Source organism: Medicago truncatula, chromosome 7 (genome assembly GCF_003473485.1).
Source record: "Medicago truncatula cultivar Jemalong A17 chromosome 7, MtrunA17r5.0-ANR, whole genome shotgun sequence".
Taxonomy (NCBI): domain Eukaryota; kingdom Viridiplantae; phylum Streptophyta; class Magnoliopsida; order Fabales; family Fabaceae; genus Medicago; species Medicago truncatula.
The window spans coordinates 1,588,940-1,599,241 of record NC_053048.1 but is presented as its reverse complement, the minus strand read 5'-3'; the positions used below and the strand labels follow the sequence as shown (position 1 = coordinate 1,599,241).

Here is a 10,302-nt window from a genome sequence, read left to right as displayed (position 1 = left end):
CTTAGAGAAAGAGATTTTATATTTAGGATGCAAAATAATACGTAGATAAATAGATTTTATATTTAGGATCGAAAATAAGACTTGAGAAGAATTATTGAAGAGGTTAATTTGACATAAAGTTGTTGAACGTAAATGGAGGGGTAGATGCTTCCTTTATTTGGGCCCTCAAATATAACCAATAATCATATGTTCACACTTATTAGAATTATCTTATAAATGAATCAAATTAGCGTGTGACACATAAAGGTTTTTGATGGTCATTCATTAGATCCAAAAAAAAAATCAATTTCTTTGGTTCAAACATGTGGATGCTCTTTTTTCCTACTTGCGGTTTGATTGTCGGAACTCAATCTACTCCCACTGTGACATCTCAACTTCAAATGGAAGCAAATGCTATATTGAATAGTGGATGGTGGAATGTGTATGATGCACGCTTCATTATTCGTGATCGTTGTAATTGGAAAGCCATAACTTGCAACGAGGCTGGAAGCATAATAGCAATTGACATATCCAATGATGATTACGAAGAAGTTGCGTGGGGGAATGAATTTCAAACACGCAATTTGTCTAATCTCAACTTGTCCTGTTTTAACAATCTAGAAACACTTGTTATATGGTCAGTTAAACTACATGGGACTATCCCAAAAGAAATTGGTCATCTCTCTAAGCTCACTCATCTTGATTTGTCAGGCAATTATCTTAAAGGTGAGCTACCTCCTGAATTGTGGTTGCTAAAAAATCTCACTTTCTTATATCTATCTTACAATAGATTCAAAGGTGAGATACCTTCTTCATTAGGAAATCTAAAACAATTACAGGAGCTAGACATCTCTCACAACAACATTCAAGGTTCCATTCCTCTTGAGTTGGGGTTCTTGAAAAATCTCACTATATTAGATCTATCTTACAATAGATTCAAAGGTGAGATACCTTCTTCACTAGGAAATCTCAAACAGTTACAACAACTAAACATCTCTCACAACAACATTCAAGGTTCTATTCCTCATGAGCTGAGATTCTTGAAAATTCTCAGCACATTAGATCTATCTCACAATAGACTTAATGGAAACCTACCTATTTTTCTTTCAAATCTTACACAATTAGAATACCTTGACATTTCCCATAATTTCCTCATAGGTTCGCTTCCTTCCAATCGGTTTCCATATAATAATAATCTACTTTCCATGGACCTCAGTCACAACCTCATTAGTGGTCAAATCCCTTCTTATATTGACTACATTTACAACCTTAATTTAAGCAATAATAATCTCACTGGAACAATTCCCCAATCTCTCTGTGATGTCAATTATGTGGACATTTCATACAATTGTTTGGAGGGTCCCATTCCAAATTGTCCTGGTCTTTATACAACAAACAGCGAAAACTATGATGTATGTCCATTTAACCAATTCCAGCCTTGGTCACCACACAAGAAAAATAATAAATTAAAGCACATTGTTGTCATTGTTATTCCGATACTTATTATTCTAGTCATAGTCTTCTTACTTCTCGTATGTTTAAATCGTCATCATGATTCTTCTGAGAAGTTGCATGGAAACTCAACAAAAACAAAGAATGGAGATATGTTTTGTATATGGAATTATGATGGGAAGATAGCATATGATGACATCATCAAAGCAACAGAAGACTTCGACATGAGATATTGCATTGGAACCGGAGCATATGGAAGTGTTTACAAGGCACAATTACCATGTGGAAAGGTTGTTGCCTTAAAGAAACTTCACGGCTATGAAGCCGAGGTTCCATCTTTTGATGAGAGTTTCAGAAATGAAGTGAGAATATTATCAGAAATAAAGCACCGACATATTGTGAAGCTTTATGGATTTTGCTTGCACAAAAGAATCATGTTTTTGATCTATCAATACATGGAGAGAGGAAGCTTATTCTCTGTCTTGTATGATGATGTAGAAGCCGTGGAATTCAAGTGGAGGAAAAGGGTCAACACTGTTAAAGGAGTTGCATTTGCTCTTTCATATCTTCATCATGATTGCACTGCTCCAATAGTGCATAGAGATGTATCTACTAGCAATATCTTGCTAAACTCTGAGTGGCAGGCTAGTGTGTCTGACTTTGGCACAGCTCGACTCCTTCAATATGATTCATCCAATCGAACTATAGTTTCTGGAACTATTGGATATATAGCTCCTGGTAAATTAATCTTTGATATTCTTTCTTTCTTATTTTGTTTTTTTCTTCTTCATTTCTGTATGATGCAAAACATGCATATTATCATGGTCCCGACAAATAACATACACATTCATAAAACTGTACTACTAAATTGTTGAAACTACTATTTTTTGTACTTACAAAATTGATTATAACAAATTATATAGTTGCTTATTATGAAAGGTTAAAGTTAGACAAATCCATACACTTTGAATATTCATTAAATACACTGGCTTATATGTGTGTATGTGGACCCTTTTAAATACTCATAGTGATTTGATCATTTCAGAGCTTGCATATACTATGGCTGTGAATGAAAAGTGTGATGTATATAGTTTTGGTGTAGTGACACTTGAAACTTTAGTTGGAAGGCACCCTGGGGATTTATTGTCATCACTTCAATCAACATCGACAAGAAGTGTCAAACTACGTCAAGTATTAGACCAACGTCTTCCACTTCCAAATAATGACATAGTTATACGTGACATAATTCATGTTTCCCTGGTAGCATTTGCATGCTTAAATGGCAATCCTCGTTCTCGACCAACAATGAAACGTGTGTCACAAAGTTTTGTCACCGAGCTTACACCGTTTAGCATTCCTTTGAGTGAAATTTCAGTGGAGCAACTAATGAGTGAAGAACTCAAAGCATTATTTTATATTGGGAACTCTTGAAAGAAATACTTGAGTGTGTTATTATTCAATAATAAAGACATTGTATTTATTTTCTTTCCCAAAAGTTGTTGAAAAATTCTGTAAAACTTCGTTGTTCTGATATATCAAACATAAGTATATATGTATTCACATTTCTGTTTTTGTATAAATTGAACTGCTTCTGTTTCAATTATTATGTTAATTGAATTAAAATATAAAGGTATTGCAATTGCTTCAATCAAAATCTCAAGGTTTACAAATTCAACAAAAAAAAATTCTTGATGTACTTGGTGATTATTAATAGAAGCATTGCCTTATTAGTTATATAGGTAATTGTCTCGTGAGAAAAATAAGCAACTCATTTTGAGAAGAGTTGAGAAAATACTTTAAAGTGGTCACACTCACACAATGTCACATTGTTGTTAACATATTCATAAACAAATAACACGTGTCTGCTTCTTTTTGTTTATTTCAGATGTGAAAGAATACAATTTCTTATATTTTTTTTAATAATAAGAACCTTCTGTTTGAAGCAAGCATATATGTCTCATAATCAAACTATAACACAAAACACAAGCAAAGTTCTCCAAAGCTAATATTCTCGGTGGTGGTGCTTCAGATAATTTTGAATTTTGGGGAAGGGTGAAAACAAATTTAAAAATGTATAAATATAATAGATTATTTTTATACAATATCGAAATTGGTAAAGTGGTTAGCAAACTTACCATCCTTGGAATGTAGGGAGAAAAAATGGTTCGAATCCTGAATTTTGGCACATTACCTTCTAGAAAAATTTCAAGTGGAATGGAGTGGAATTGATGTGCAGTTTCAAGTGCAGGTGGATGAATCATGTTATTCACACTTGAGTGCAATGAGAGCAAAGACAACATCAGGAATGGCATTCTTATTCTGCTGTTCTTTTAGCTAATGTGTCTGCAAACATCTTTTCTCTGCCTTCCTCATTAGCTTCTTTCCATTGTTAGAATATTTCACTCAGAAAGCAATGGGACTCAAAACTCCCAAAATTTCACTCGTATTCAAAACTCCACTCCAGCGTTCCATTAAAAATGCTGCATAGAATGTTTGGCACTGCATAAAGGAGCATGAAACTAACAAGTCCAAATGTCCAATATAAACCACTCTTGTCAACAACAAATTCAAGAAAATATAATTTTGTTCTAACTACACTAAAGTGCTATAGCCACAATTTGGCAACAGTTGGTACAAAAAGTGTATTGCAGAATAATATCAATTTCTTTAAACCTTTAAATTCCACAACGCTATAGTGGTATGTCGCTGTTTGGCAACACTTAGGGCTAAATAATGTTGTCGATGGAAGAAGGCCAAAAACAATAAAAGAGTTTAGTGGTTGGGCGCTAGAATTAGCATTTGGAGTGAATCAATAAAAGACATATCATCCGGAGATCTTAAAAGATCAAATTTCTTCCCGCTTAACTTTTTTGTTTGCATACCTCCTTCCCACTCCTTCACTTTTTGGCGGCTGATGCATAGAAAGATGTCTATCGATGAGAATCTCCGGACCCGGGGTTGGGTAATTGTTTATGTCTGTCGTTTTTGCTTGAGTACGGATGAAACATCAGAACACTTATTTCTTCAGTGCCCCTTTGCAACTGAGCTTTGGACTTGGTTGGGTGGTAAGCTAAATTGCTTGATAGACTGCGCATCAATCTAATCTCTCCTATCTTGCATACCTGCTCATTGTTCTTCTCAAACCGCGGACATTTTTCTGGAAGCAGTCATTCATAAGGTTCATACTATCTGGCTGTCTATAAACACTATTTGGGTTTCTTATGATTCGGCTACCATTCATTCGTCAAAAGTGAGTATTTATTCCTTGATTGTAATGTCTGGTAATGCCTCAGTTGGAAAATGTTTGCCATCTGATTCAGCTTTTCTTGACTCTTTTGCGGTCTCTGCTCATTGTCGTACCATCGAAGAAATCATTCCGGTATTGTGGAAGGCTCCCTCCTCTCCTTGGTTGAAAGAAAATATTGATGGCTCCGTGATTGCAGGTCATGCGGCCTGTAGGGGGCTCTTTCAGGACTCCCTTGGTACTTTTCTTGGTGCGTTCTCTTGTAATATTAGTATTGCTTCGGTGTTTCATTCTGAAGTTCTTGACTTCATTTTTGCTATGGAGCATGCTGCACTTCGCGGGTGGCGGAATATGGTTGGAGAGTGACTCAACTAGCGCCTTTATGATTTTTTCGAATCCCTCCTTAGTCACGTTTTTGCTTTGGAACAGATGCCATAAAGCTCGTAGCCTTGGAGTTCAGATTATTCCCTCCCATATTTTTCGAGAAGGTAATTGTTGTGGTAACAGATTAGCGAATATGAGTCACACCATTCAGGGTTCTGTTTGGTTAGACACGCTTCCGACGGAGTTGCATATGGATTTCTTTCCTGACAGAGTCACTACAAGAAAACATGATTTTAGTTGGTCTGCCTAACTACAGGTTTCCTTAGTTTGCTCTAGTCTGTGTGCGCATTTTACTTTTTATTTTCTTAAATTTTAGAGTTTGGCGGCATAGGATGGAGGTTTCCCTAGGTGGCAACCTAGTTGGGATGTCGGTGTTTCCTCTTGATGTCTGTCCCTACTCCTTGCCTGGCAAAAAAAAATGTTTTTGTGAAAAAATAATTAATATATTTCAAAATTTAAAAGAAGCCATATTAAAAGCGGCAAGAAAAAAAAATCAGATACAATTTCATTTTAGTAAAAATATGATAAATCAAAATTCATTTTAGTAAAACAAAATTTTGCCATAAATTTCATTTTATCATGAGTATAAAAATTCTAATCGTTCACTTTGTTCATCGCTGAAAAGGATTGTGGGCTAAAATGAAGTTCAAGAACAATTCCAAACAATTCAACCTTACCTGAATTTATTATAATTTTTGAGTTCAATGCATTTTACATATACAATTTCATTGTCATAATAATTCATAATTATTTTTATATAAGTGTAATGTACTCGTTTAATTGGCATTTTTTTATTGAGTAAAACTAGTTTGTTAATTTCCCAAATTTTAAAAATATCACACATAAATTATGAGAATTATGAGTTTCATTGACAAAAAGAATTCATGTTAAAAAAAATGTAAAGTAAACTTGATCTATTTTTATGTAAGTAACTCTTAAATGTTGAACCACATAATACTTCTTTTTTTTTAATGCATATTACTTTTCTTTTTTGAGAGGGACCCGTTATTTTTATGTAAAGGTTTTTGAATTCTGCTCATTACCCAAACAGTATCGTTCATTCTCAAAGTAAATGTTCAAAATGCCCCTGCGCATGTTAACATGCGCTAGTGTATTTTTTACCTATGTTAAGTCACGCTACGTTACTTAACATACGCTGGTGTATTTTTTGACCAAAGTTAAGTCACATAGCGTGACTTAATTTGAACTAGTGTATGCTGAGCGTGAGTTAACTCGCGCCAATTGGCCGGTGCAGAACTGAAGAACAAACGTTTTTTTGGTCTGTGGTCAGTTTTTCAACATTCAATCCACACGTTTTTAACACTATTTTACACGTTTTTTGACCACATTAATGGTGTTTACAACCTATACTACCATTCCCACCTATAAATACCCCTCCATACTTCCCTAATTCCTCACACCATGTCACTTTCTCCCCCTCCTCACTCTCTCCCTCTATTTCTCTTCTTTCTTTCTTTTTCAATATTCTTTTTGGGGGCAAAAGTGATCAATCTTCGTCGGGGTAAAATAGTGAGAAGCCGACATGGAGAAGTGATCGACCATTGGGATAAGTTTAAATTTGGTTTTTTTTACTCCATAAACTTTTTACCGTGGGTAAAAAGATTCTTGTTGGGGTATAAAAAAACCAGATTTAAATTTACCCCAATGTTGGTGATGTATTTTCCCCAAGAAGGCTTCTCGCTATTTTATCCCAAGAATATTGATTACTTTTTACCCCAAAAGGGAGAAAATAAGTAGAATAAATTAGTGAATTGGAATAAATTATTGTATCAATTATTGTATTGTATGAATTCTATTAATAAAATGAGATATTGCTATATGCCTCAATTTTGTTCATTAATTTTTATTTTATATATTTTCTAATTTTGTATTTAATGAATAAATATTAATTTAGTTCATTTACCTTTATTTATATTTGTATTTATTTAATGAATAATATCAAATCAATATTTATTATAAGTGCATAAATAATTTAGAATAAAGTAAATAAACTAATTTAGAATAAAATTAATAAAATTGAGATTTGTGTGTAAGTTGTGTTTGAAAATGATGCCCACGGCAATATCAATAATGAGTGGTGTGCCCACGGCACTAGCAATTTCTCGTAGCGTCCTATCCATCCAGTACTCTTGTGGAAATTCCATCAAACGAATCCACACTTGAGCATGAGTATTCCTATGCTTATTCATTTTAAAATCTTTGGTCGATTCGAATAATCTTAGAACCCCGGGCTTGAGATTTAAGGTTGCTGAGGCCCACACCATGCGCAAATCAGTGTCACAGTGTCACTAGCAAATGTGAATTCAAAAAATCCCCTCCCTAGGGGCCTCATGCTCCATTCACCCGACGTCGGTCACTGCTTTTGTAACTTTAGGTGAATATCCTTGGTTGTGTAGGGCTTGTCTCCCTTGTTTAGGACCAATCTACCTCTTAGGTTATGCCTGCAAATCTCCAGTCCTCTTTCATAAATTTGTTGTGTAATTGTGATGCTAACAGACTCCCCTCTAATTAATGGTTTAGGCATGTTATCATTAGAGGAAGCCATTGGTACACTACAAGAAACATTGCATTTTGCCAGGGGCAAAATCCCTGAGAAAATGACAGAATCCCTAGGAAAAGGGACGTTTGTGAGGGCATTTGCCAGGGGCGGAAACCCTGGCAAAACAGCTCATCGCTAACATTTTGTGAGGGGTTACACCCCTGGTAAAAAAACTAGGGGCTAAACCCCTGGCATATGTCCTGGCTTTTTCCTTGTTTTAACCCCTGACATATTCCCTCACTTTTTTTGCTGCAACTGTGCAGTCTGCTCTGACTACTGACTGACGCGCTGACTGATGGGAGGTCAAATCAGATCAGTATTTACCAGGGTCTTGCGAGGGGGTTAGCCCCTGGCAAATGCTATATTATTATTATTTTAAAAAAGTTTTATTTATAAAACCGAATTTTTTATTAATTAATTAAATATTTTAATAATAATTTTAATTAATAAAATGTATTTAAATTAATAAAAAAATCAATTTTTTCTTTTAAAATTGTTTTTGAAATACAATTATTTGTTTAAAAAATCATTTTAATATATAAAATTTATTTTAAATAATAAAAATATAAAAAAATTGTTTTTGAAATATAAATTAAAGGTTTAATCTTACTAACATTGAAGTTCAATTTAATTCATGACATTCTCTCTGGATCATGAGGCCTCTCTCCTTTTCCCAAATCTCTCTACGACCACACAAATTGCAGATTGAATAGAACATGATTATTGGTAGCTGCAATTAATCTACCAACTTTGTGACAACACCGGCATCAACTTCTTTAAAAGTGTGCAGATCAAGCACCTCACCACAATGGACTTGACATAGATTCAAATTTGAAGATACATAAAAAATTTCATCTTGAAGGTTTTTGTTTAGACCTTTTCTCTTCTCTTGTTTCATTTATTTTTCAATTGATTCTCCTCCTGTCCATACTTTCAGTAGTTCTCTCATTAATATGACACCAAAATATGCTTCCTCTCAAATAAAATAAAATAAAAAGATTCAATTGTGGTTATCAATTATTATTGTTGCTGCTATTGTGTAAAAAGGAAACACTAAAGAACAAACAATAGTGATAAAAAAATTGATAAAAAAAATAGAGAGAACAAACAATATAAACACTATAAAAAAATTAGGGAAAGGGATTTTTAACTTCTATATATCAGGGAGAGAAGAGGAATTCGAAATAGGAGCCATCGGTGTTGACTTATCTGTTTACTCATAGTGACTTAGTGAGAGACATTATTTGCTCACCCACGGTAGCAAGAAAGTAGAAGTGTAGAAGGAAGTTGAAGAGTATTAGAATTTTTTCTAAGTATGGAACACTACAAATGAACACGGTTTGAAAATATATAGGGGAAAAATAACACAGGGGTAAACCGAGGGGCTACCCCTCGCATAAGACAGTCAAATCCTAGCTAGTTATAGGTGGCAGAACAGTCACAATTGTAGACCAAAAAGCGAGGGAATGGTGAACATTACCGAGGGGTTAACTCCTGGCAGGTCAGCTTTACCTGCTGTTGGTTCAGTAGCTTGTCAAGTCAGCTGGGAATCTGACCAGAAAGCTGTAGCATGTCAGCATTTTTGAATTTCAATTTCGCGGTATTTACAAAGCCAAGGATTATGTATTTTTGCGAGGGGCAAACCCCTGTATAATTACAAGTGGTCCCTACTTTCTTAATATCGTTTTGTGAGGGGTTTTCCTTGGCATTTTCCCTGGCAAATTTGCCAGGGGTTTCATGTCCCTGTCAAAATCCTTGGCAAATGTGCATTTTTCTTGTAGTGGTACGGCTGTCAGTGCTTGCGCAAAGGAGATACGTTGCACCGGTTTGGGAGGTGGAGGAGCCGTCATAGCTGTTGAGATTGGTGGAGCGGATGGCGTGGCCAGTTCGGCCTGCCAGTCAAAGGGCATGGCCACAACTGTGAGAAGATATGTGAGTGGAGTCGGGCATATATTTCTCGTTGTCACAAAACTTTGGGTTTTCACTTCTACCAGAACCATTACATTAAATCTATTCATAATAAAATTTTCATATCACCTAGGGCATTCTGTATTTTTAAATTGTTGTGAATCCGGTTAAAACTCACACCAATGAAAACAAAGATGTGTGGAGCAAAATATAGTGGTAATCAATGAGAAAAAAGTTTCCAAGCAACAACAACAAAACCAGCCCCAGTCTAGTGTAGAGCAACACCACAAAGAGAATACAAAGCAAACAAGACAAGCAAGAAAGAAAGAACAAACACACCAAGAAGATTGTTGACCCAGTTCAGCCAATATGGCCTAATCTGGGGGAGAGAGCAACTCTCCAATCCAATATGATGAAAGTGTTACAAAGGGTTACAAGAAACAATAGCTTGCAAGCTTACACAAGAAACAAGACCTAGATTCTACCCTTTGGTGTTTTCCCACTCTCACAATATGAACCCTAAAAGAGAAGACACTAGAGGAAGCTTTAGATCCTTCCAATGGTGAACTCCTCACTACCCAAGGTGATTACAATGTTTTTCCCAACCCAAGAGACACTCTCTACAAAGACACTCAACCCTTTGGTTCCCTCCTTTGTAATCCAAGTTTCTCTCTCTAAGCTCTTCCAAGCTCTCCCTCAAATCTGTACAAGAACACTATATATACTAGCCTTCCTCTGAAGCAATCGTGCCACGATTTCCAGATCGTGTCACGAT

General features: G+C 35.3%; 1 protein-coding gene across 1 annotated transcript; it reads left to right on the top strand.

Annotated features, from left to right (window-relative positions):
* Window positions 1-241: 241 nt before the first annotated feature.
* On the top strand, window positions 242-2,991 carry LOC25497448 (MDIS1-interacting receptor like kinase 2). Its single transcript, XM_039827359.1, has 2 exons — window positions 242-2,169; window positions 2,477-2,991. The coding sequence occupies exons 1-2, from the start codon at window positions 303-305 to the stop codon at window positions 2,860-2,862; spliced, it is 2,253 nt and encodes a 750-aa protein (XP_039683293.1). The 5' UTR covers window positions 242-302; the 3' UTR covers window positions 2,863-2,991.
* The last annotated feature ends 7,311 nt before the right edge of the window (window positions 2,992-10,302 follow it).

Bases quoted from the DNA above. Each gene is read 5' to 3' on its own strand.
- LOC25497448 (XM_039827359.1), top strand. From the start codon at position 303: ATGTGGATGCTCTTTTTTCCTACTTGCGGTTTGATTGTCGGAACTCAA. The intron at 2,170-2,476 runs GTAAATTAATCT...TGATCATTTCAG, and splicing joins TATTGGATATATAGCTCCTG to AGCTTGCATATACTATGGCT.